The sequence below is a fragment of the Castor canadensis genome, chromosome 17 (assembly GCF_047511655.1).
Source record: "Castor canadensis chromosome 17, mCasCan1.hap1v2, whole genome shotgun sequence".
In the NCBI taxonomy this organism is placed as follows: domain Eukaryota; kingdom Metazoa; phylum Chordata; class Mammalia; order Rodentia; family Castoridae; genus Castor; species Castor canadensis.
Genome location: NC_133402.1, coordinates 12,635,242 through 12,661,872, shown reverse-complemented (window position 1 = coordinate 12,661,872; position 26,631 = coordinate 12,635,242). Strand labels below are relative to the sequence as shown.

Genomic DNA, 26,631 nt, shown 5'->3' with positions numbered 1-26,631 from the left:
AAACTTACTGGCCAGAAAGAAAGCTTCTTCTTTCTTGTTGTCAGCGCTGGGGATGGAACCTGGGGCCTTGAGTGTGCTCAGCAAGTGCTCGGCCACCACCCCCATCCCAACCCCAGCCCTCTCCTGGATTTAATATCAGGGGTTGTAGACGACTTGGTAAGGATATAAATTTTCCACCTGGCAAGTATATTTCACTTCCCACTGTGCCTTCATGCCCAAGGTCACCTCCCAAGGGCACTGTTGGAAACTCCTACATTTTGGGAACCACTGACTTGATCCAGCCCTTCTGTGCATCACTTATGTGACAGTTACAGGTCAGAGTTGATCTTCAGTGCCCTTCATGCATTGACACATTGATAACATTGTGTGACATTGGTTTATTACAGGGACCCACTGGGGATGTTGGGGAATGGCTACCCAGTCGGACATGGGGTCACCCTCCATTCTGCTGCCGTCTTCCTTTTTATCTCAGCCTTATTTGCATCTGTTTTTCCAGGTGCTGGGGTTCACCCTCATCGTCCTGTGCACCTTCAACGTGGCCATCCCTCTGTGGAGAATCCAGCAGGGAACGCCCCAGCCCCCAGAATTCCTCATTCACCCTACTGTGTGGCTCACCACCATGGTAATGACTTCCTCCGCTGGAGCCTGGCTTGCTTCTGGCAGCTGTTTCTCCTGCTTGGGGACGGGCGGGGGGAGGCATAGAGAAGGAAGGACCTCCCTCCCGCCTCCACCACCACCCTCACCCTGAGGGTCCACCCATGTCTTGTCCAGACCTTTGCTGTGTTCCTGATTCACGTGGAGAGGAAGAAGGGAGTCCAGGCCTCCGGGGTGCTCTTTGGGTACTGGCTGCTCTGCTGTGTCTTGCCAGTGACCAGAGCTGCCCAACAAGCCTCGAGAGGGGTAAGTCGGGGGTCTGGGCCACTTGGGGAAACTTAGGGCGATGCCAAGACTTGGGTCTTATCCTTCCTCCCTCTTTCCACACACAACTTGATCTCTACAGAAAGCTGCACACGCTTCGGTCCCTTAAACTCTAGAGACAGACAAACATACACCACCTTAAGTGCCCATCATTCATTATTGACACATAACAGTTGTACCTACTTAGAGGGTACAGTGTGAGATTTTGTGCACAGACACATCGTGTAAGAATCACATGAAGGTGTTCGCCATGTCCACAGCCTCATGCATTTGTCATTTCTTTGTGGTTGGCAATTCAAAATCCTCTTTCCTGTGTACTTTGAAATATTCAACACAGTATTGTTAGCTAGAGTCACCCACGTGTGCAAAGAGCACCAGAAGGTGTTCTTCCTGTCTATTTGCACCTGGTGACAAATCTCTCCCTGTTCTTCCTCCCTCTGCCTCTCCCTTTGGGAACCACCATTCCCCTCATCACTTCTAGAGATCAACTTGTTAGATCCCACGTGAGTGATGTTGCAGAGTGGTTGTCGTCCATGCCTATGATGGGACTCCATCCACACTGTCTGTTGCATATATATATTTTTTTTTTCTGGTGGGACTGTGGTTTCAACTCAGGGCTTCAAGCTTGCTAGGCAGGCAGTCTTCTACTTGAGCCACTCCCTCAGTCCCATTTTGGTGTTGGATATTTTTCAAAATAGTGTCTCGGGACTATTTGCCTGGGGCTGGCTTCAAACAGCGATCTCCCTGATCTCTGCCTCCTAGGCAGCTAGGATTACAGGCAGGAGTCACCGGTGGGCGCCCAGCTGCACATACATTCTTTATCAGCACAAATCCCCATTGCCTTACACACCTGGACGTGCACTTATGTGAACCCCATTCTTGCATAACACACACACACACAGCCCGGGCAGACACACATGGACACACTCACCCTTCACGCTGGCACAGGGGTCTCATGCTCACGATCCCTCCCCCCATTACAGGCATCCGTAGTTACACACTCACTTTGCACACCCATTCTTATTTCCATGTGAGGAGAATGGTGGATCATTTTCTCTACAAAGAGAAAATATACTCTAAACAAGTTTCACAACCTCTGCTCTGTGCACATTTTGGCAGGATAATTCTCTGTTGGGGAAGGTGCTGTCCTGTTCATTGTAGGATGTGGAACAGCATCCCTGGCCTCCACCCACTGGATACTGGTAGCGCCCCCCTGTGGTAGCCCAGAATGTCCCTAGAGATTGTCACATGTCCTCTGGGGGCAAGATCTCCCACTGGTGGAAAATCACTTGCCTCCCTGGAGTCTCCACCAATGCTTTAGCACAGGGAAAGGTTATTTCACCTGGAAACCAATAACCAGGCAGCAGCTGGTCATCCACCATCATTTCCAGAGCCAAATGTTTTCTCTGGCCTGCTCCCAAAGGAGAAGGTAAAGAAATGTCCTCAAGGACAGATTCTTTTTTTTTTTTTTTTTTTTTGGTAGTACTGGACTTTGAACTCAGAGCTTCCCACTTGCTAGGTAGGGGCTCTGCTTCTTGAGCCATATCTCCAGTCCTTTTTGCTCTGGTTATTTTGGAGATGGATTCTTGGTTTTTTTGTCAGCCAACCTGGACAGTGATCCTCCTTGTGCTTGGGATGACAGGTGCAAGACACCATGCGCAGCTTATCTCCATTGAGATGGGGGGTCTCATGAACTTTTTGGCCAGACTGACCTGGAACTGTAATCCTCCCCATCTCAGCCTCCCAAATAGCTCGGGTTGCCATGGTGCCCAGCTATTGCTTGAGATGGGCTCTTGCAAACTGTTTGCTTGTGCTGTCCTTGAACTGTGATCCTCCCGATCTCAGGCTCCCTGGTAGCTAGGATTACACATATGAGCCATCAAAGCCAGGCTCCAAGGACAGATTTTTAAAAAGATAAACCACTTTAACTAATGGGGAAATGCCACTGGCCATCTACTGAGCAAGTTTCCATAGCACAGAGACAGTAATGCTAGAACCTTTTGCACACTGGAATTCCACCATGGGCAAGCTGTGCAGCAAACACTTTCCCCCACCCTCATTGGAGTCTCACAGTCATGCTCTGTGGTGGATTCTAACACTTCCATTTTAAGGATGAGGAAACTGAGGCTAAGAGACAAGGCAGTGCATTCCTCAGGGTTACATGGCTTAGGAGTGCAGAACCCATGTCTCTCTCATCCATATTCAGAACAAACTTACCTAGAAACTATGGCAAAAATGACAGTACGGGGAAGGTAGGCCATATGGAGTCAGAATATCAAATTGTAAAACAAAAAAATCCAGAAGCATATAAAATCCAGGAGAGAAATTCTGATTTGAAACTAGCGTTCTTGTTTTAAGCACCAAAGACTCAAAATACTCAACTTGAGAGGAAAAATCAGAAGTGGTTTATTAACTCATGTGTTTATTAGTGTTTATTGTGGTCTCTCCCAGGGATGATCCCGCCCGATCTGCATTTCTCTCTGCCTCTTGGCTCTGTCATGTTAGTTTCATTCTCCATTGAGGTGGCAAGACAAGCCTCCCAATAGTACAGACTGATATTCTGTCAACATACAAAACCCAGGTGACTCTTCCAATGGTCCCAGCTCTCCTTGACCCAGCCTGGGTCCTGGGTCCACTCCCAGCTGAATCCCAGTGGCCAGGGGCCTGGAATGGACTCACTGACCACGCTTCTATCTCCTACCCATGCCTGGAGAGGTCAGTTCCACACAAACCATGTATCTGAGCATGGGGAAGGAAAATTGGGGTGCTGTGACACCCCAAAGGGCAGTATATGCAAAAACAAAATGGCCAGGTAACAAATGCTCAGAAATTGGCCCAGACAGTCTGTGTGCCCTGGAGCCAGGTGCTGGGCTTCGCTCAGCCTTGGTTTGCTCATGAATAAAATGAGGCAAGCATGGTAGTTCATACCTGTAATCCCAGCACTCCAGAGGCTAAGGCAGGAGGAGTGAGAGTTCCAGACCAGCCTGGGCAACTTAGCCAGTTTGAAATCAGCCTGAGCCACATAAGTCAGGATGGGGTGGGGCCTGATGACACTGTGCGTGGAAAGAATGTCGTGTGTACACAGGGCAGAGTAGATGTCAATAAAGTCAGGTCCCTCTGACAACCAGCAGACAGTGAGAAGGGAGCAGGATGGAGATTGAGGTAGGGGCTGGGATGGCGGCAGGATTTCCATGTGGCACAAGAAAAAGTCCAAGTGTGCCTTCATCTCATTGTCCCAAAGCTACAGCCTGTCCTCACTGCCTAAGGACTAACCCAGACACTGCCTGTGTGTGTCTGAAAATCCAGACAACCAGGAATGCCAGAGGCTCTGGTTTTTGAACACCATGGCCTGGTCCCTGTGCTGGAACCCTGTCCAGCCCAAGCTGTCCCCTTCATGGGAGTCCTCCACTGCCTCTGCTCCTCACAAGCTTTGGGCTCTGACTTCTGCCTCCCAGGCTCAGTGGGACTTCTGCTGACTCCCTACAGGGCTTCCAGAGCGACCCCCTCCGCCACCTGGCCACCTACCTGTGCTTGTCACTGGTGGTGGCAGAATTCGTGCTGTCCTGCCTGGTGGACCAGCCCCCCTTCTTCCCGAAATACTCCCAGCAGCCGGTAAGTCACCAGGTCCCCACCTCAGGGCCTCCGTGACCCTGTTCCTTCAGGTCTCAGCCTCCTCCTGTGACCAAGAGAGTTGACCTAGAGTATTGGTCTTTCATTTTTTATTCACTAACCCATTTAGCAAAATGTGAATGGCACATTTAGTAGTCATGGGCTGGCCAACTCCTTCTGTCCAGGACAAGATGTGACAATCTTGTTGACGACAACTATCCAACTCTGCCTTGGTGGTGCAAAACCTACCATATGCAATGTGTCAACAAATGAGCATGGCTGTGTTTCAATAAAACTTTATTTGTAGAAACAAGCAGGGAGCCAGATTTGACCTGGGAGTCGGGGGGAGAAGTCTCCATACTTTGTGGAGACTTGCCCTGTCTCCAGCTTGGTGCTGAGGACCTGTGGTAAGCAAGAGGATGGGATCCTTGTCCTCTTGCACTTAGTTAATTAGGGGAACCAGATTGTCACACAATTGCACAAGTGTGTAGGAAACGGCACGTGGAGTGAGGGGTCAGCAGGGGAAGCTTGCGTTCTATAAACCAAGGTAGTCTGTGAACTCAAGAAAATGTTCTCTGTGAAATCGGGGGAAGATAACCTGAGGTCGTCATTTAACATGCTCAAATGCTTCGAGTAAATCTAGTTAAAACTGTAATAGGACTTTTTTTGGCCTATTAGAATGACCAAACATCCTTAAAAATTGATAAGTTGTGATGGCAGAACTGTGGTGAAATGGCCACCTTCATACCTTATTGTGAGGGAGATAGATTATAGGCTCTCTCTAGAACAGCTGGCAAAGTCACAGCTCAGGTCCCTCTGCACATTTGCTGAGTGACATAGTAGAGGATGTTGCTGTTTTTCTTATGCTTTCCTTGCTTAGAAAACTCTTTGGTCTCAGTATAATAGTAGTTGTTCTGAGCAACTCTTAGCTCCTACCTTGTGGACGCTGTTGGTCCTGAGGCTCTTTTTGCCTTGCCTGCCAGGAAGCACGGTGCTCATGAACTCCCCCTTTGGCAAGCAGACACCATCACATCTCAGTGTGCACTTTTGATTCTCAGTTCATGTTCACTTCACCCTGTCTTCCTGCCCTTGGTGACCCACTTACTTTGGAATGTGAGCAGAGGCCAGCCCCTCCCCCATCTTTTTTTTTTTTTTTTTTGCAGCATGGACAGGGTTTCACTGTATGTCCCAGGCTGGCCATGAACTCCTGATCCTCCTGCCTCAGCCTCCCCAGTGTTAGGATTACAGGTGTGCACTACCATGCCCAGCTCCTCCCTGTCTTTTGTCTTTTGCAGAATCCTTGTCCAGAGGCTGGGGCCTCTTTCCCCTCCAAGGCCATGTTCTGGTGGGCATCTGGGTAAGTAAAGCCCAAGAGCTATTCTGTATTCATCCCACCTGTATTTAACAAGTGCCTACGATGTGCTAAGCACCAGGAGTGAGATTAAAAAGACCAAGTCTCTATTCCCCAGAGGGTCCGGGGCTGGTGGAAGAATGGCTTCTTTTCTCGTGCCAGCCCACTAGGCACTGAGGCATGCCCACCTCCCAGAGCCCCTCCTGACCACACCACAGTGAAACCTCAGTAACCACCAGATCTTGTAGATCTGAATCCTGACCTTATCATGGCCTGGCTGTGTGACCTTAGGCAAGCTGCTTAACCTCTCTATGCTTCACTCTCCATGCCTGTAGAATGGGAACACTGACATGAGGATTCAATGAGATAAGATTTGCTTGAGGCTGGGCGCATGGCTTAAGTGGTAGAGGGCCTGCCTAGCAAGCGTAAGGCCCTGAGTTCAAACCCCAGTAGCACCACCACCAAAAGAAAGATTTGTGAAGCCCTTAGAAGGGGATCTGGCACATTGTGAGTGTGCTAGAGAGAGGTTACTTAGGAGATAAAGAGCAGAAGCTATGGTGTGTGGAGCCTGGGGAAGAAGCGTAGAAATTTCTCAGACAGCTCCGCTGGGGTCCTTACTCCCTGCTTCCCAGCCTCAGACACTGATGGACCCATCACATGCTTTGTTGCCAGGCTGGGGTGTCATCTGGACTCTACTTCTCAGTCTTCCTCTTTAAGTCAACTTACTTTTTTCCCCCTTAATAGAAACGGAATCTTTCTATCACTGCCCAGAACTCTATCTGATCATTTGCTACGTAGGAGAACTCCCAAAGTAATTTCTAGGAAAACCAAAACCAAGCAATGTTAACCATTTCTAGGCCAGCACTGTTGCTCATATTCTCTCTCTCTCTCTGTCTCTCTCCCCCCCTCTCTCTCTCTCTGGCAGTACTGGGGTTTGAACTCAGAGCCTCACGTACCAGGCAGGCACTCTACCACTTGAGCCACTCCTCCAGACTTTTTTATTTTTTAGTTTATTTTTCAGATAGGGTCTAACTCTGCCTGGACTGGCCTCAAACCGCGATCCTCCTACCTCTGCCTCCTGAGTAGCTGGGGTTATAGGAGTGAGCCATCTGGCCCAGTCTGGGAATGTCTCATGGTAAGGTGAGATATTTGAAGCCTGTCGATGGGTAGTGACTTGCCCAAGCCCACAGTACCGATAAGTGGCTTTGTTTGCCCAGTTTTCTCAAATCCTGTGCCAGAGGTGAGGACACAGAGGAGGGAGAATGAGACAAGTACTGCCTTTGCCCTGTGGAGGTCAGCAGCCAATGGAGTAGAAAGATACCAACTAAATAATTAGATCAAAAAGTAAATAATTAGCCAGGCATGGTGCCTCACACCTCTGTTCTTAGCTACTTGGGAAGCTGAGATGGGGAGGATTGCAGTTATAGGCCAACCTGTTGACCCCATCTCAACAGAAAAAAGCTGGGCATGGTGGAGCATGCTGTTATCCCAGCGACAGTGGGAAGCATGAAGTAGGAAGGTCAAGGTCCAGGTTGGCCTGGCAAAAAGCAAAACCTGGTCTCCAAAATAACCAGAGCAAAAAGGGCTGGAGGCGTGGCTCAAGCAGTAAAGCACCTGCTTCCCAAGTGTGAAACCTTGGGAAGTGTGAAACCAGTACCACCAAAAGAGAGAGAGAGACCAGGTGAGGAGTAATGGGAAAAGGTTTGTGTGTGTGTGTCTGGGAGAGGGGGAGACAGGGTTTGAATCAGGGCTTCACTCTTGCAACACCCCTGCTTGAGCCACACCCCCAGTCCATTTTGTTCTGGCTATTTTGGAGATGAGGGATTTGGAGAGCTATTTGCCTAGGCTGGCCTCAAACTATGATCCTCTTGATCTCAGCCTTCTAAGTAGCTAGGATTAGAAGCATGAACCACTGGTACCTGGCTGGGAAAAGAATTTTAAGCAGAGTGAAGTGCGTGATCAAAGGTCCTGAGGCCAGGTAGCTGGAGCAGTGGATAAGGAAGGGTGAGGGGATGTTTACAGCTGAGAGAGGGCCAAATGTGATGAGTCACACCTGTAATCCCAGCTATGTGGAAGGCAGAGGTAGGAGGATCGCAGCCTGAGGTTCACCCACGCGTAATAAGCATGAGACCCTATCTGAAAAACAAACTGAAGCCAAAAGGGCCGGGGCATGGCTCAAGTGGTAGAGTGGCTGCTTAGCCAGTGAAAGCACTGGGTTCAAACCCCAGCACCACACACACACAGCCAAGTGGGGGGCAGTTTGTGACCCTGGATTTCTGACTTCCTGGGGATCTGTTCTCCAGCCGCTCCACTTGTACCTTGGTTAAGTCACTTAATCACTCTGAGCCTCTGCTGCCTTCTGCATCTGTGCAGTGGGTCAATGACAATCAGCCTGACAGCTCCAAGGATGACAGGAGATCACCTCTGCAAACTGAGAGGGCCCTGCAGGTATCAGGTAGTCTTTGGTCCTCTGCCTTCATTTACCCAGGGCCTGGCTGAGGTGCAGAGAGGTAAAGTGGCTCCCCTGGGGATCACACAGCCACAGGGCTGTGACCCTGTGACCCTGTTTTCCAGGTTACTGTGGAGGGGCTACAGAAAGGCACTGGAACCAAAAGACCTCTGGTCACTTGGGACAGAAAACTCCTCAGAAGAGCTTGTTTCTCAGCTGGAAAGGGAATGGAGAAAGAACCGTGGTGCAGCCCAGCGGTGAGTGGGGAGGGACCAAGGACCAGGGACCAGGGACCGGGGCAGGGCTTGGTCAGCAAAACTCATTCCGCACATGGCCCTCAATCCAGCTCCACCCTGCTCTGCTCCCCTGCCACACTGCCTCATCCTAGCCAAGCAAGCACAAAACAGTTCCCCCAGGGTGCTCTGCCCGTTCCAAACAGACTGCAAGTGGGGGGCTGTTTAAGGACGCCAGAGTGAGGCTTCATGGTGGAAGGGGAGGCAGGAGGCAAAAAGGTGGAGGGGCTGGGTGGTGTCTAGTAACTCACAGGCTCTTCTGTCATAACTCAAGGACTTTGTTGCCTGGGTCTCAGTTTTCTCATCTGTTCAGTGGGGTTGTGGTTAGGCCCTCACTCATAGCTGGTGGGAGTGAAAAGAAAATAACTCAGCGAATTCCACAGAAATGGTAAGAGAGTGCCCAAGCAATGTTAGCTGCCTCGCCCCCGCTCTCCACGGCATCTCACGGCGTCTCTGGGAACTTGTGTGGATCCCCCAGACCACTGAAGCTTCAGGCAGGACTTTGACACAGGACTTGGTGAACTTGGGTGAGATGCTGCCCTGCTGCTGAGCAAGCTTGAACGAGGTGCTTGACCTCACTGGATCCCAGGGTCTCAGGTCCAGAACAGAAGTAAGATAGCTCTGCAGGAAGAGTGACAATGTTCCCTTGCATTCTCTAGGGGCTTGTGGTGGTTGCTGCAGATCAGAAGGAGGGAGGGGGAGAGAGAAAGAGAGGGATTACAGGCTCATAGAGTTAAAAACTCTAGCCTCAAGGATGGCTGAGTGTCCTTACCTCGCCAAGTGGCAAGCTGAAATCCCAGCACTCAGGAGTCTGAGGCCAGCCTGAACTACACAAAAGACCCTATCTAAAAACAAAAGTGACAGGAAGGAGAAAGGCAGGTTATACAGAAAAGCAGGCTCAGCCATTTTCAGAGCCAAATTTTGATGCCCAGAGAGAACTTTGGTTTTATTTCTGGAAGATTTGGCAACCCCCAGGTTGGGGGCTGGGAGGTGGGAAAGAACCTCACCCTGAGAGGTCACAACCCAGCCACCTGCTGGCCAGATCAAGTTCACCGTCTGATAGGTCCACGTGGAATTGTATAGCTGTTTGGGGTTGTTTCTTTCTACAATGTCACCCATATTTCAGACTTTAGAGAGATCACAAAAAAGCTCCACTCCGGCTCTCTTAAAGTAGATCTGGTGGCTATGGGCCACCCCCCTATATGGCAGCTAGAGGCTGCACTGTTGGATAATCCATGTGCTCTGCAGTTTGCCCCAGTCCCCACCACTCCCTTTTACTATTCATTCAGTCCCTCATCTTGTCCCATGCTCTCTGGTGAGTCCTGCACTGAATGGTTGTCAGGCCAGAGACCAGACAACTCCCAGCTTTTCCTTGATGGGGGTTGAACCTGCTGAGCTTGCAGGCTGAGCTCTTTGACCCTGAACTGTAAGCTGAGCAGGTAAACAGCACTGAGCAAAACATCCAGCCAGCCAAAAAACAGGCTTCAGTCATCTCTCCCAGCCCTGTTTGCAGATGGGAACCCTGAGGCTCACTGAGAGAAGACCAGATAATTTGATGCCAGCCTCCCGGCCCAGAGGACAGGTTCTAGCCAGCAAACCAAGCTCCTTTCTCCCGTTCTTCCTTTCTTTCATCTATTAATTTTTATAGCCTTACACTGGTCCATTTCCCCACTGACTTCATGAATACTGAGCTTCTGCTACATTCAGGAGCTGGACCAGGCCCTGGGGACACCCTGGTGGAAAATTTGGGAAAAGCGTCTACCCACCTGGAGTTCTACACCACACTAGGAAAGGACCTGCGGGGGGCCTGGCTGAGAAAGCAGTAAATTCAAGGGCAGGGGTGGCCTCTGCATGCTAGTGACATCCTTTTGGCTTTGGAGATTCAAAATGTCCGTAAGCAATAAACCACACCCAGCTCGGTGAGGAGCTCCAGTCCTCCCCAGATACCAGACAGCATCCTGGCTGGCAGTGGGGGCCTGAACCTCGACCTTGGCCTTGTTAGCAAGGGTCTTGGCCATATGAGCTATTCAGAATTTCCCTCCTCTTCCTCCTCCTCCTTCTTTCCTCCTTTTTTTTTTCTTTTCTGGTAGAACAGGTTTCCCTGGTGTGCAAGGAAGTAGTCTGTGAACCATGAATCCACACCTAAGCTCAAATCCCTGGTCTGCCATCACTGTGTGACTTGGGCAGCTGGCATCACTTTTAGAGCCTCTATCTCCTCCTTGGTAAAACAGGAGCTAGCAGTGGCCACCTGGTAACTATGTGCCAAATGATGGCCACCTGGCCAACAGGCAGGGAGCTCGCGTGGCCAGTGTGCCGAGGGGCATCACTGGTGCATAGAGAGGGCTGAGCTCCTTGCAGGTTCCTGGGCTGCTGAAATGACTGATAACCAACCCTTGGGCTGTCAGAACCAGAGGGACTCTGACAGTGACAGCAAGGTCAGCCCCATACTTTGACACCTGAGCACGTTAAGGTCCAGAGAGGGAGGCGCCCTCCCTTGGCCACATAGCAACCAGGCCCCCTCATGGCTGAGGGCTGCCCTCCCCCCACCCCCCCCCGTGGCCCCTCAGGACCAAGGCCAGAGATCTTACTGCTTCCAGGCTGCCTGAGTACCACCTCTGGCTTCCCCCAGAACAGGACCACTGGGGTCCAGGAACATCAGCTCTGTTCTCATCCAGCTCAAACCAGCCAGACTCAGGTCAGCTGGGGAACGGGGGCTATTCTTCCTCCAAAGTAACATGGTGGATCCAGAAGGGCCCAGGCCTTGAAGGTGCAGAGTTGGGACAAATCCCAGCTCTTTCCCATCTCACCTGTGTGCCCTTGGGCACAGTCACCTCCCTGAGCCTCAGTTTTTCTCCTCTGTAAAATGTAGACCACACTCGGCTTGCAGGGCTCTTAGGAGTGCCTGCACACAGTAGGTGGTCAATGTGCACGAATTCCCATGACTACTGTCCTGTCCGCCCCCTGGCTGTGTCTCCTGAGCGAGTTCCTGAACCATAAGGAGGAGGTGGGGGACCAGGCAGGGTCCGTGTCCCCATACTCCTTATTGAGAAAAGAACCCTTGAAGGTTTGACCTACTACGTTCACGAAAGCAGGACCCCACAGCCATGTCTCCTCTCCTGTAGGTTCACCAAGGTGTTTAAAAGCAAAGGAAGCAGTGGCACTGAGGCCCCCGAGACTGAGAGCTTCCTGCCACAAGGAGGAGTCCAGCGGGGCCCGCTGCTTCAGGCCATCTGGCGGGTGTTCCGGTCCACCTTCCTCCTGGGGACCCTCTGCCTCATCATCAGCGATGCCTTCAGGTTCGCCATCCCCAAGCTCCTCAGGTAGGAGCAGGCCTTGGGTGCTGGGCTCAGACTGGGTCCCTTAGGAAAATCCTTCCTTCCAGGGCCAGAGACTCCAGGCCCTTCTGCTTCTGGCAGCAGTTCCCAGGCACAGGACTCCAGAGGGTGGGTGACAAGGCTTCGGAGGGAGGGAAGAGATGAAGGAGAAGGTGACTGGCCCCCAAGAAGACAAAGGATCAGAACTCCTGCCTGATGTTATCAGCTAGTTTTTGCTGCAAACAAAACACCCCCGAAGTGAGTGGTGCAAAACCAGAGATGTTATTTATTTCACTCATGGTGGTGACAAGTATGGACAGTGTAGGCTGGGGTCTGCTGGGTGGGTCTCTTATTTATTTACTTTTCTGGTGGTATACAGGGTTTGAACTCAGGGTCTTGTGCTTGCTAGGCAGGCTCTCTACCACTTAAGCCACATTTCCAGCCCTTTTTGCTTAAAGTTACTTTTCATACAGGGTCTTGATCTCCTATCCCTGCCTCCTGGGTAGCTGGATTACAGGCATGAACCACCACACCCAGTTCCTGGGAGGGTCTCTTAGCCAGTCCACTCACACATCCTGGGTTCACTGGAAACTGACTCGTTCAAGATGCTCTCACCTGGGATGGCTTGTCTCTGTTCTGTGTGGTTTTCCATCCTCCAGAAGGCTAGCTCAGCCTTGTTTGTCCCCATGCTTGTAGGGCTCTGGGAAATGGATCACATGTCACATTTCTCTTGAGATATAGGCTACAGCTGCACAGTGTCACCACCCTATGTCTGGATGGCTAAGGCTCGTGAGTGGCAGCTCACACTTGAAAGAATGTTAGTCTTCTCAGGTGGCCATAACACAGGCCATAGAACACATGTCTTAGACAATACAAATTTACCTTTTTTTGGTCTGGAGGCAGGGGTGGACTTTGCTGAGACCTTGTCCCTTGCCTTGCAGGTAGCCACTTTGTGCTGTGCCCTCACCCAGCTTCTCTGTGCACATTCCTCCCTACCCCCACAGTGTCTCTATCTGCAAATTAAATTTCCTTTTTTTTTTTTTTTTTTTGTGGGACTGGGGTTTGAACACAGGGCTTCACTTTTGTAAAGCAGATGCTCTTCCACTTGAGCCACACCTCCAGTGTGCTCAGTTTGCTCTGATTCTTTTGGATATGGGGTCTCTGGAACTATTTGCCTGGGCTGGCCTCAAACCACAATCCTCCTGATCTCAGCCTCCCAAGTAGCTCGGATTGCAGGTGTGAGCCACTAGAGACCCAGCAAATTTCCTCTTTTTACAAGGACACCAGTCAGATGGATCTGGACCCACACTACTGGCCTTATTTTAAGTTAGTCACTTCTATATGGGCCCTGTTTCCAAATATAGTCACATGGGAGAGGGTCTTCTACACTTGCATTCTGTGGGGACATAACTCAACCCATGACAGGTGGGGACAAAAACTCCACCTCTTGTTTGGAGGAGTTGCAAGGTCACATGAAAAGGAGTGTGGTCACTTGGGAAATGATTGCAAGCATTTGTGTCGTGCAGTTTGCCATCCTGAGTCTGTACCGAGCCAGGCCCAGTGGGCCAAGGCACTCAGGGCACCACATCTCATCCACTGCAGCCTGTTTCTGGAGTTCATGGGCAAGCCTGAGCCCCCAGCCTGGAAGGGCCCCCTCCTTGCCACGCTGATGCTCCTCTCAGCCTGCCTGCAGACACTGTTTGAACAGCAGCACATGTACAGGGTGAAGATCCTGCAGATGAGGCTGCGGACGGCCATCACTGGCCTGGTGTACAGAAAGGTGAGCCCAGGGGACGGTGCCAACCTGGAAGGGTGACATCCCTGAGCTGTGAATGATGCTAGCAGGGGCTGGAAACATAATCCCCACTCCATGTTATTCTTACCACACTCAACCTCCATGGTGATTTCTGTCCTTGGACTCTGAGACCTCTCTAACCTCATCACACCTCTTCCTCCTTCCATGCTTCCCGTCCTGCAGCCATGCAGGTCCTCAAACATGCCAGGTGCACTCCCACCTCAGGGCCTTTGCACTTGCTATTCCTGCTGCCAGGTGGATCCAACCATGGCATGCCTCAGTGGCTCTGGATTCCAATCCTGGCGTAGGCACTTACAAGCCTGCTGACTCTGGACTACTGCATTGTGTTTCAGCCCAGCAGGCTGGACCGGGTATGACCTTTCCTTTCTTGTGAGTTCAGACATGTCCCAGCCCAAGACGAAGGGGGCCTGCTGGGCATCTCCGACCCACCCTCTGCCCCGCCTGGGGGATGCCACCTTTGATGTCTGGCTGACATCAGACCCTTGCTTTCCCCTCAGAGCTGCCACTCTACCACTCACCATGCCTGCCACTGAGGGATGCATTGTAAAAGCCACCTTTCAGCTCAAACTCCAGTCCCCCCTCTGGTTCACAGCTGTATTCTCAGTACCCAGCTCTCCCCAGCTGGGCACGTGGTGGGCAATATTTTACACTGAGTGGTTTCCAACTCACTCCCCCCACTTCACTCCTTCCTTCACACTAAGCACAAAAGATTGCAGGTAGGCAGATTTGCCAGAATAAGCTCGGTGTCAAGATACATGAAATGCCTGCAGGATTGGCTCTAACACCCTGTCTGGTTCATGTCACATCTCGGTGGTCCTGGATTCTAAATCCTGCCTCACCATTTACAAGCTCTCTAACTTTGGGCAAGTTCCTTAATGATGTGTGCTTTGGCTGTAAAATGGGACAGTGATGTGCCTCTCGTTGATCCCAGTATCATTCACATTTTTGCTTTTTAACAATTCTGGAACGGAGGTGTGTGCTCCGTGTCCTAATTTAATTGAGAATGATATTTTCCTCGGTGGTAAAAAGGTTTTGGCTTGAATGCGTGTGGCCGTGCCTGCTGCATGCGGTGATGTGAACCTCCCAGGAGGGGAGGAAACCTCTTCAGCAAAGGGCCTGCACATCGTCCCCCAGGGTCACCGTGAATCTGGGGTACTTACTGATGTTAGTTATCGCTGTTCCAGTGCTGTGAGGGGTTGGAGTTTATTTTCTGCTCCTGCTGGATTCTCATGTTGGCCCTGGGAGATCGGCTTAGAGGACTATCCAGGGCCACCACTCACATGGTGACCAGAGGCTCTGGGTGAGGGCCCTGCCTCAGTGGCTCCAGCCTTCCTTCCCTCCTCTTCCTGTCTCCCTCCTCCTTCCCCATCCAGGTCCTAGCCCTGTCCAGCGGCTCCAGAAAGGCCAGCGCAGTGGGGGACGTGGTGAACCTGGTGTCCGTGGACGTGCAGCGGCTGGCGGAGAGCGTCCTCTACCTCAACGGGCTGTGGCTGCCACTGCTCTGGATCGTTGTCTGCTTCGTCTATCTGTGGCAGGTACAGGGGACGGGGCGGAGGGGGGGTGAGTCTCAGTCCTCCTCCCCCTCCTCTCTCTCCTCCTCTCTCTCCTCCTCCCCTTCCTCCCCCTCCTGCTCCTCTTCCTCCTCCAATCCTGTTGCTATCTATGTGTTGTGGGCTGATAAGACTGGAAGAGCCTTAGACAGGTTAGTGTTTGCTTGAGCTTGAGCTCACCCTCTCTGGGACTCAGTTTCCCTTCTGTAAAACGTTGCTGCTGTTGATGTTGACGTCAACACATCTACGGCAGGTTCTCAGGTTGCCCAGAAGGCAGAAGATGTTTTGAAGTGATCAGTGATACTGGGGCATCATTGCCATCAACAAAGACAGTAAAATACACCTTTAGGGACAGAGAAGTTTCTACATAGTGTTCAAATGCATGCAGTTGCTGGGCGCTGGTGGCTCACGCCTGTAATCCTGGCTACTCAGGAGGCAGAGATCAGGAGGATCTCGGTTTGAAGCCAGACCAGACAAACAGTTCACCAGACCCTATTTATAAAAAAAAACCATCACAAAAAAGGGCTGGCAGGGTGGCTTAAGTGGTAGCCTCCTGCCTACCAAGTGTGAGGCCCTGACTTCAAACCCCAGTACTGCCAAAAAAAATTTTAATTTAATTTAAAAAACTGGCATGCAGTGGTCATCAGGCCCAAATCAGAACTTTCTACCTTCCTTCCTCTCGCTTTGTGGTGTAGAATTTTCTTTTTTTAATATAAGCTTTTATTTTCTTTCTTTTTGGCAGCACTGAGGTTTGAACTCAGGGTCTCATGCTTGCTAGGCTGGCACTTGACCACTTGAGCCACTCTGCCAGCCCTTTCCTCCCTCCATCCCTTCCTTACCTCTGTCCCTCCCTCCCTCCCTTCCTTCCTTTTCTTCCCTCCCTCCCTCCCTTCCTTCCCTCCCTTACTCCCTCACTCCCTTCCTTCCTTCCTTCCTTTCTTTCTTTACTTTCTTTTTTTTCTTCCTTTTCTTTCTGAAATAACACAGACTCTGTTAAAATCCTGCTCTTACCACTAACTGGCTGTGAATCTTTGCACTGGTCACTTGCCCTCTCTGTATACCACTTCCTCATCTCTCAAAAGAAATCAAAATTAGGAATAGGACCCCACCCTAGAATTTGGGGGATATAAACAAACTGATGCAGGTTGAACATCCTTTATCTGAAATGCTTGGGACAAGAAGTAGTTCAGATTTCTGATTTTTTCTGATGTTGAGATATTTACCTAACCAGATATGTGGGAATTGGGACCAAGTATGAACAGGAAATCTACAAAAGTCAGAGGCTAAAATGTCTGCAGTTAACACTGTATACTTTTCCAACCTCTTGGCCGGCAGCCTGTAACTTCAGAGTGTCCTAGCTAAGGAAGGGTGATGATTGGGGTCGCCATGGTTAGATGAGACCATAGTTGCTAGAGAAAGAGTTTTACCTCTTTTGTGTGTGTGTGTGCGCGCGTACGGTACTGGGGTTTGAACTCAGGGCCTACACCTTGAGCCACTCCACCAGCCCTTTTCTGTGATAGGTTTTTTTCAAGATAGGGTCTCATGAACTATTTGCCCAGGCTGGCTTCGAACTGCGATCTTACTGATCACTGAGTCCTGAGTAGCTAGGATTACAGCCATGAGCCCCAGGCACCATTGAAATTTTTTTCCAACCACATCTGTGGACTGGTGTTTGCCTTCTGGATGCTTCTCTATGGAGCCACTGGGTGGTGCCATTGCTGCATAAATGAAACAAACTGCCAGCTCTGATCCCACAGACAGGAGCCCAGATGACCTCTCAAGGATCTTAGGAATTATTTATCCTAACCCCACCTCCACATCTTCCAGCCAGAGAACCAAAGCCAGGAGATAACCATCCCAATGTCACAAAGCTGGAGGGATCAGGGGACACCAGACAAAACACTGATGTCCACTTAAACATGAATTTCAGACGAACTGAATAATCTCTTCATGTGTTGTTTTGGGTGGGACGTATTTATATGAAATACTTACTTCTTATCTGAAATTCAAATTTGTATGGTTATTTGTCAAGTGTACCAGTCCCCATCTAAGGGATGAAAGGAAGAGTAGAAAGACAATGAGCCCTGATGAAACTGCAGCTTATGGAGGGTTAGTGACTTGCCCAGGGCTACACTTGAGAGTCAGAGTCAGAATTTGAACCCAGGTCCTGACTCCACAGTCTCAGCTTTACCCCTTGCCCAGCTGTCTACATGTACAGCCTGCATGAGGCTGAGCCCTTCCTGCTGTGAGTGGCTCATTGCCCCCAATGAAGGACCCCCCCATCTTCAACAGGTGTCTCTGTGGACCCTGATGAGTCTCAGTCTCTGTGACCTTGGCTGCCCTTGTCAAATCTTTGTCTTAGGACCCACCTCTGAGCATAACCTCAGGGTTTCATGACATCTGCCCCCTCTGTCCCCAGCAACTAGGGCCCTCTGCCCTCACGGCCATCGCTGTCTTCCTGAGCCTTCTTCCCCTGAATTTCTTCATCACCAAGAAACGGAGCCACCATCAGGTATGGTGTCTGGGAGCAGGGACAGGCTGGGCAGGAGTTAGGGAGGTACCACAGGTCCCAGGCCCATGTTGGTGCCAGAGATAGGAGGGGAGTGGCTGGTGAAGGCCTGCAGGCCTAATTTTGTCCTTGTCCAGGTGTGACTCAGACCTATGTCTCAGTTTGCTGGATGAGGCTGCAACCCATCCAGAGCCTGACCCCTCTTGCCTGGCTCTCCAAGCCTGTCTCTAGCCTGGGCATCTTTACACTGAGCCACTAGGTGGCACCATTGCTGCACAAATAGAACAAAGTGACCCACTGTTCCTAAGATTAGGGGATGAAGGGATGAAGGGCTGGGAGCGCCACCTGGAGGTACTCTAGAGAATGGGTCCAGATGACCTCTCAAATCTCAGACAGTTCCAGTAATTTAAAACTATTTGTTCTACCACCTCCCCCCCCCATATTCCAAAGCCAGGACATAACCTTCCCAACATCACAAAGCTGGGTGGGCAGGGGAACACCAGACAAAACATGGTGCATTCTGTTAAGCTGGCCATCTCTCTATCACTGACTCCACACTTCTGCCTTCACTCCTTGCCCCCAGCCCAATCCTGCTTGCCAGCCAAAGGGGACATGTGACATCTAAACAAATCTCACTCAGTGTCACAACCAGAGACCCTGCAGGGGCCTCCCAGCCACCGTGACCTGGCCACACCCCATCTGTCTGTCCCTCCCTCGTTCTGCTTCTTCCACGGGCCTCCCCCAGTCTCACCCTGTGGATGCTCCACCTCCCGGCCTTTGCTCCTGTGGGTCCCTCTGCCTGGTCACCCTCCCTGCAGACATCCCCTGACCCCTCCCTCTCCTCCCTGCAGTCGGGGCCTCCTGTCACTGCCCCAGTTATAACATAGCTGCAGTACCCCCTCCACCTCACCTCTGGCTGGGTAAGACCTAGGCATGCATAGAAGGTGTTCAGTAAATAGTCCTGACTGAGGAAGGAGGGAGGGACAGACTTACTGCCCCTCTTCACTGGCTGTCCTAGTCCATCCCACCCATCAGTCCCCTGGGTCTCTCCAATTTCCTGTGTGGCCTCTAGGAAACTCTCCACACAGCTGTCCTGATAACAACTCCCCTTGGTGGAGCACAAGAGACCCCAGACTCCTCTGCCTGAACCTCCAGTGCCCTAGTGATCCTCACCCTGCTGAACTGCGGTTCACACTGTTCTGTGGCCACCCAGAGTTTCCCCCTCAGTATGGATGCCCCTGTCTCACCCTCACCCGCTCTCATCCACCTAGTCTTGCAGTTTGGCAACTGCCTCCTTGTTTAAGACCTGGGCGTCCACCCCCACCTCCAGGAAGCCCTCCCTGCTACATCACCCAGATTGACTGGGTATGGTTCTTTACCCTTTTCAGTGAGGGCAGCTACAGGGAGCCACGAGGGGACTCCTGCTCAGTCCCAGGGCCAGACAGAGAGGCACAGGGTTGGGGAGGCAGAATTGGTGGGATTTCTAAAGGGTGAATCCCAGGTCTTGCTTCTTCTTCCCTCTGGTTGCAGGAGGAGCAGATGAGGCAGAAAGATGCCCGGGCACGGCTCACCAGCTCCATCCTCAGGACCGTGAGGACCATCAAGGCCCACGGCTGGGAGGAGGCCTTTCTGGAGCGAGTCCTGCGCATCCGGGGCCAGGAGCTGGGGGCCTTGAAGACATCCACCCTCCTCTTCTCTGTGTCCCTGGTGTCCTTCCAAGTCTCCACGTTTCTGGTGATGTCACCCTGGTCTCACTGCAGAGCATGGGCTCGGGGAGGAGGTGGGGTGGGGAAGCCCACGCCTGCATGTGGCTAGACCACGTGGACCCCTGGAGACACCCCATTGTGCCCGGCTTACCACCCTCACCATCACCCTGTGTTTCACCAGGCCGCAGTGGTTGTGTTTGCAGTCCACACTCTGGTGGCCGAAGATAGTGCCATGGATGCAGAGAAAGCCTTTGTGACCCTCACCGTGCTTGGCATCCTCAACAAGGCCCAGGCCTTCCTGCCTTTCTCTGTGCACTACATCGTCCAGGTGAGGCATGGGGAGGGCTGGAGGCCATTTGTACACAATGCATACCAGGCCCACTGTCAGCAGGGAGGAGAGATGGGACCATGGGATGCAGTCAGGAGCATAGCAGAACGCCATCACAAGTGGCCCAGTGGGTAATGTGAGGACCACAGTGAATGTCCTGGGCAGTTCATTGTCAAGGTGGGGTTTTAACCCATGCAAGCTTTTTCTAGATAACAGGTTGACCAGATGCCTCAGTTTCCCATGCAAGAGTTTATCCCGCTTCCCTTTCTTAATCAGAGCCATTTTATTTCTCTGCCTTTGCTATCTCAAGTGCTTTCCCCACAAGCATCCCTTGGTGTGATCAAAACAAGGGACACTGCTTAACTGAGCTGCCTGTATTTTAATGGCCACCTTTTGAGTTGGGTTTGTGGTTTGAGCTAAGAGGGTGCCCTGGGTGGATAAAATTTGAAGTTACTCCACATCATGGCTATTGGAAAAGTGCCACCCTTGTCTCAGGTCCCACCCACAATTTCTCTAGTTAGGAGCCAGGAACTAGGGGAATCCTCATGAATGTCGCCCCCTCGATGTGTACCGTTTTCCATGACCTGAAAATGTTGTACAAATGCCTTGCACAGGCTAGGGCTGGGTAGGTAGGACCCAAAGCCTAGGCTCTTTGCTCTTCTGGCTGGGTGACAGGGGCTCTGTTTTCCCCAGGCCCGAGTGTCCTTTGACCGTCTGGCTGCCTTCCTCTGCCTGGAAGAAGTCACCCCTGGTGCCGTGGACACAAGTCTGCCTGGATACTGTGAGTGCTGAGTGGGGGGAGGAACAGAGGCACTGATGGCACATGCAGGTCCCCCGCCGTCAGCCCTGTCACTTGGAACCAGGCACCATGGAGGTTCTGCCCATCACTGAGCGACTGCTGTGGGGCACTGTGGGTGCCATTCTGGGTGCGGAGTGAGCACTGACTGACTGCCCTCGTGCGGAAAGTCCAGGGAAGGAAGCATGGGGACGTTTTCATCAAACGAGGAAGTCAGATCAGAGTTAAGGGCATCATTGGAGGTGACGAGCAAGCTGGTCTTCCCTGCTCTGCCCTTCCACTTTGATCTCCACGTGTGGGTCAACTCCTGTCAAGAGTTAATGGGGTCAGGGCCCCCACCCACTTTGTTGTAGTTAAGGCATCTCTGGTCGGCCTCTTATCTAGAAAAAACTTGTACGGGCTTAAAATTCTGCCATGGCAATGAACTGCCCAGATCCACGGTCTGCCCCAGCACTGACCTTGGCAAGTGGTTGACCTCTCAGAGCCTCAGTGCCCCCAACCTTGGGAGTCACAGCACCTGCTCCCTGGGGGTGTCTCGATGATCAAATGTGTTTAAGCATTGCACTTGCACCAGGGCCTGGTACAAGGTCAGGTGATAGCAAGCTTATTAGGAACATATTCTAGAAGTGGCACACAGGCCTCGAAGGAACCCAAATCCATACTTTGGGGACTACTTAAGACTCTAACACACTTTTATCTGGGCACAGCTTTGTTCTGCTGAATTGATGTGATTCAGAGTGCTGACCCAGGCCCTGGGTTCAAATCCTTCCCTGGCCACCTCCAGCTGAGTGGCTCTGGACAGTAGCTCCTCTCTGCTGGCTTCAGAGTCCCATGTGCCAGGAGGAACAGCAAGTCCATGGCTTTTAGGAGCTGCTCCATAAATAGCTGGCACAACTCTGCCATTATCCCCACTGGGGGACCATGTGTGTCCTCAAGAATAGACCCTGAGTGTTAATTCAGGCGTGAGTTCGACCTGCTTGGGGAAAGAGCCTCACTCCCCCAAAGCTGTACAGTACTGAGATGAATGTAAATAACAGAGCTCGCACCGTGTGGCCGCTGCCTGTGCGTCCACACAGCGTGAGGTGCTCTGTATAAAGTCATCCCCCTGCGTCTCTCCATAGCACTGTGTGTGCCCTGCTTCCTGGACTCACCCATTTTACAGGTGGGGAAATAGAGGAAAAAAGAGGGAATCCTCACTCCTCAGATTGTTAGGAAGAGATGAGCCCCTGAAGAAGGATGGCCAGATTGTAAATGAAAATACAGGATGCCCAGTTAAATTCGAATATCAGATAAGCAGAATAATTCTTTGCTTCTCCTCTTGCTGGAGAGTGAGATTGGGGCACTGCTCTTAGGCAGGCGCTGTACCACCTCCAGCAACATCCCAGTCCTTTCACTCTCAGCTTGTTTTTCATTTAGGGTCTCTTGCTTTTTGCTCAGGTGGCCTTGGATCTGGATCCTCCTTCCTCTACCTCCCAAGATGTTGGGATTACAGGCATGTACCACCATGCCTAGCTTGTTTTTGAGATAGGATCTTGCTAACTTTTTTGCCTGGGCTGGCCTCAAACCAGAGAATAAATTTTTAGTCTCATGAAATACCTGAGATATACTCAATATTAGAAAATTATTCCTTTGTCTGAAGTTCAAATTTAACTGGGCATTCTGCATTTTGTCTGGCAGGCTGTCCTTCCCTAGAGGACATCTAATTTAGTGGGTGTCAGAGAGTCTCTAACCAAGTAAAAGAGCTAAAAAATATGGGAGCTAAGTCCATCTCCCTGAGGGATTCTGGTTTAACAGACTTGGACTGAGACATAGAGAACTTAGAATTTTTTTTTTTTTTTTGGTTTTGTTATTTTGTTTGCTAGGTATTTTTTTTTTTTTTGAAAAATTGTCCAGGTAATTCCAAAAGTGTGCTCAGAATGGAGATTAAAAACCTGAGACTCAGAGACCCAGGGAGGCCATCTGTCCCTATTGACACCTGTTGTGTTAATAATAATGGCCCTTCATTTGTTTAAGCCCTAGGTTGGATAATAAGTTATACAGATCTTTTTCTGTAAAGGATCAGATCGCACACATTTTAGGCGTGTGGGTCAGTCTGTCACAACCACTCAACTCTAACATTTTAGCATGAATGCAGCCATTACTGGAATGAGTATGACTGTGTTTCAATAAAACATCATTTATAAAGATAGGCAGCAGGCAGGATTTGGCCCCTGGAACTGTGGCTCACCTGCCCCTGAGTTACACATCCACAGGACCACTGCAGAGCCCCCCATGACCTGTGGGAAGCAGGGCAGGTGTCCCCTGGAAGGCTGGGTGGGGTGGGGGCGTCTTGCAGACAGGAAGGCCGGTGGACAGGACCAGCCCTGTAACTGTCCCATGCCCTGCAGCCACTGAGAAGGAGTGCATCGGTGTACACAATGGCACCTTCGCGTGGTCCCAGGAGAGCCCGCCCTGCCTGCACAGGTACCAACACTTCCCCCAGCAGCCACCTCTATATCTAAGGGAGATGGTGACCTGGGTTCCAGTGCTCCTTACCTGAGAACCATGGCAGGTGTCCATCCTGAGGTGGAGGCTGGGCTTGGTGGGCCTGGGGCTCTGCTGGGGGAGGGGTCTTGGGCAAACAAGAGCCCTGTGGACAGTGTCAAGCCTCCCACATCAGCGGGAGGCCTCTACAACTGGAAAAGCCATGCTCAGGGAGGCCTGACCAAGAGCAGCCTGCAGGCCCAGCCTCATCAGCTGGGCCTACTCTCTATGCCTCCAGTATCAGTCCCAAGGCCATTGTCACCTTCAGCCCCCAACTTTACAGCTGGAATCTTGTGGCCAAAATCTGAGCCATCCCCTATACTTCCTAAGAAGGGAAAAGAGACTCCCTGTGTAGTATTGGTGACGATTGCCACCCACCTGCTTCTCTGTTTATTGAGCAATTGCTATGTGTCAGACCCCGGGGGTGGAGTGAAGAAAACAGACAAAGGCCCTGCCATCTTGGAGTGACACTCTGATGAGTGGGGCACACATGAGAAGCCAGAGGAAGGGAAAAGAGTCCACAGCGTGGTCGTGGGGAAGGTTGGATTCAAGTTGAGGACACAATGAAGGGGAGAAGTGAGCCTTGCAGGGATTAAAGAGGAGAGCTTTTTACACAGAATGGGAAATGCAAAGGTCCTGGGGCAAGAGTGTGCCTCCACTGAGGTTACTCATTTTGATGTTTTGGGCTGAGAATTCTTTGTTGGGGGACATCTTGTGCAGAAGCCCCACTCAACTCCAGCTACTTCCCCCTACCAGTGGTGACAATCAAAGCAACCTTTCTAGACCTTGCCAAATGACCCTGGGAGGGGGCAGAACCAGTGGCCCCTTGTGATTAAGAAGCACTGAAGAAGTGGCTGTGGCTGCACCATGGAGCAGGAACCTGGGGTCTCTTCTTGCTCATCAGGACTTTAACTTTGACTTTGAGCAATGTGGGAAGCACTGCTAGAGAGCTGTGACCTCATAGGTTTTAACAGGGTCTTGTGGCCCCTGGGGGGAAGATGGGCTGCTGAAAATAGACAGGAGCAGGGCTGGACAGAGGCCAGGAGAGTGGCATGCCACCTGTTGTAACAGCCAGGGAGAGAGGCACTGGGCAAGTCACACACTCTGTGCGTGTGAAGGGGTGCATGTGTGCGCACAGCTGTATACGTGTGAGCATGTGTGCACTTGCATGTGTGGGATGTGTGCACATCGTGTGCACAGTTATGCACATGGCGTGTGTACATGTATGCTTGTGTGAGTGGCACACATGTGTGTGCCTGTGCATAAGTGTGGGAAGGATAGCCTCATGAAGCTCCAGGCAGGACCAAGGGAGAGAAATGTCCCCTCGTGTCTCCTAGTGACTTCCTGGAGGTGTGGGCAGGAGGGCCAGCTGGCTGTGTCCAGCAAACAGGCTGAGACCTAACCAGGGGTACATCTTCCCTGAGTTCCCAGGATCAACCTTGCCGTGCCCCAAGGCTGTCTGCTGGCTGTCGTGGGTCCGGTGGGGGCAGGGAAGTCCTCCCTCCTCTCTGCACTTCTCGGGGAGCTGTCGAAGGTAGATGGGTCCGTGACCATCAAGGTGAGGCCACCTGCCCCTGCTGCTAGGATGTCCCCATACCTTCCCCCCATGGCCAAGATCATTGCCATTAGCTCTATCTGACCCCCCCCCCCCCGCTCCCCTCCCCTGCCCTAAACCCCTCCCCTGCCCACAAGTCCCCCTTCCCTACTCTACAGACTCACTCCTACCTCTGTAGCCAAAAGCAAATCATCTTTCAGGGTCCTGTGGCCTATGTGCCACAAGAAGCCTGGGTCCAAAACACCTCCGTGCTGGAGAACGTGTGCTTCGGGCAGGAGATGGACCCACCATGGCTGGAGAAGGTTCTGGAAGCCTGTGCCCTGGGGCCAGATGTGGATAGCTTCCCTGCAGGAGTCCACACCCGGATCGGGGAGCAAGTGAGGGTCTTGGGCCTTTTCAGGATAGGGAGACTTTGTAACCATGGGACATTGGCCTCCCTGACCTGCGGGCAGTATGATGAAGGGAAAGAGGGGGTCAGGAAAATGGAAGAGAAGAGGCACCCCACTCAGGGTTAAGCAGGTAGCAGGTGCTCGGTGGCTATTTGTGAGTAATTGAAATTAGGCAGGGTCGTGGAGGAGTGGTGTAGGCTCTGACAGCTGGGAGTGAGAAGACCTGGATTCCAGCCCTGCCCTGCTCTGCCTGCTGGGTGGTATTAAGCAAATCACTTTCCCTCTCTCGGCCTTGCTAAGGGTCTGAGCAGAGATGGCCAGCAAACAGGATGAGGCATCTGGTGCTATGGAGAGAGTAGGGGTTGGCAAACTGTGTCCCGTGGGCCACACCTGGCGTTCTACTTGCTTGTGTAATAAGGTTTTATTGGGACACAGCCACACCCGTTCATTCATAACTGCCTTTAGCTGCTTCTGTGCTTGCAGGTCAGGGCTCAGTATTGATGACAAATGGCCAAAAAAGCTCAAACGGTTACTCTAGGGTTCTTTACAGAGAAGGTTTGCCGACCCTCGGATTAGGGGATTGCCGTGGAAACAGGAGTTCCAGTGAAGGGAGTGGGTGAGGCTTTGCAGGGGGAAGAGCTGGCCCAGGGGAGAGACTCTGGAGGCGTCCCTCCTATCCAGTGTAGGCTGAGGAGCAGAGGGTGAGCCTGAGAACGGCCAGGAACGAGTTTGAGGCATCAGAGGCTCAGGAAAGAGTGTTTCCAAAAGGGAGGGTAGACTGCCACCCCCACGACTGTCCAGCTGTGTCACTCCCTGAAGCAGACATGTCCCAGAACTCATCCTGTGACCTGCTACATCTAAGGCACAGAACTCAGTCCACATCCTCTGTCTGCCTCAGTTCCTCTTCCTCTAACGTCTACAGCTAATCTGTCAGCAAATCCAGTTGAGTCCCCATTAGACACAGACAGGAATGTTCTGCCTCCAACATCATCAACCTCGCTGTACTCCCTCCCCAGCCTCTGCAAGTCCTTCTTGACCTAGAACTCTCCATCCTCCTGCCTCTGCCTCCCAAGTGCTGGGATTACATGCATGCCCTACCTCACCCAGCTTGACCCCCTTATTGCTAGCCTCATCCCCATTAGGCCAACCCCAGAGCAACCAGATGGGCTCTATTCAAACATGGCTCAGGTCATATCTTCCCAGGCTCTCCCACTTCCTTCAGGGTCAAAGCCGATATCCTGAGCATCTCTGGCCTTGTCCCCTCCCATGTGGCTGCACTTATCTTTCCGCCCCACCCCCCAGTATACTCCCCTTTTCCTGCATCTGTCTAACCACATGGGTCTCTTACAATGTTCCCTGAGCACTCAAAGCACCCTCCAACCTCAGGGCCTTTGCACCTGCCGTTCCCTCTGCTGGGGAAGCCATTCCCCAGGAGCCCATGTGGCTATCACCTTCTGTTACCTTTGAGGAGAGTCCTGCCCTGGCCACCTTACCCACACAGCAGCTCTGCTCAGACCAGTTCACC

General features: G+C 51.7%; 1 protein-coding gene across 4 annotated transcripts in view; it reads left to right on the top strand.

The window, feature by feature from the left end:
- Window positions 1–26,631, top strand: part of Abcc6 (ATP binding cassette subfamily C member 6) — a 49,094-nt gene that overhangs the window by 3,050 nt on the left and 19,413 nt on the right. For 3 of the 4 annotated variants that reach the window (XR_012443297.1, XM_074060445.1, XM_020181577.2), the window contains exons 3-17: window positions 497–622; window positions 772–900; window positions 4,405–4,530; window positions 5,823–5,884; window positions 8,453–8,584; window positions 11,743–11,940; window positions 13,537–13,714; window positions 15,124–15,285; window positions 17,720–17,812; window positions 19,340–19,543; window positions 19,697–19,843; window positions 20,537–20,624; window positions 23,027–23,102; window positions 24,594–24,720; window positions 24,918–25,094. Coding sequence is in view for 3 of the 4 variants with exons in the window: in XM_074060445.1 (XP_073916546.1) it covers window positions 497–622; window positions 772–900; window positions 4,405–4,530; window positions 5,823–5,884; window positions 8,453–8,584; window positions 11,743–11,940; window positions 13,537–13,714; window positions 15,124–15,285; window positions 17,720–17,812; window positions 19,340–19,543; window positions 19,697–19,843; window positions 20,537–20,624; window positions 23,027–23,102; window positions 24,594–24,720; window positions 24,918–25,094 (2,025 nt within the window). In the remaining variant the exon portion in view is untranslated. The remainder of the gene's footprint in view (window positions 1–496; window positions 623–771; window positions 901–4,404; window positions 4,531–5,822; window positions 5,885–8,452; window positions 8,585–11,742; window positions 11,941–13,536; window positions 13,715–15,123; window positions 15,286–17,719; window positions 17,813–19,339; window positions 19,544–19,696; window positions 19,844–20,536; window positions 20,625–23,026; window positions 23,103–24,593; window positions 24,721–24,917; window positions 25,095–26,631) is intronic. The other variant, XM_074060446.1, reaches the window with a different exon arrangement.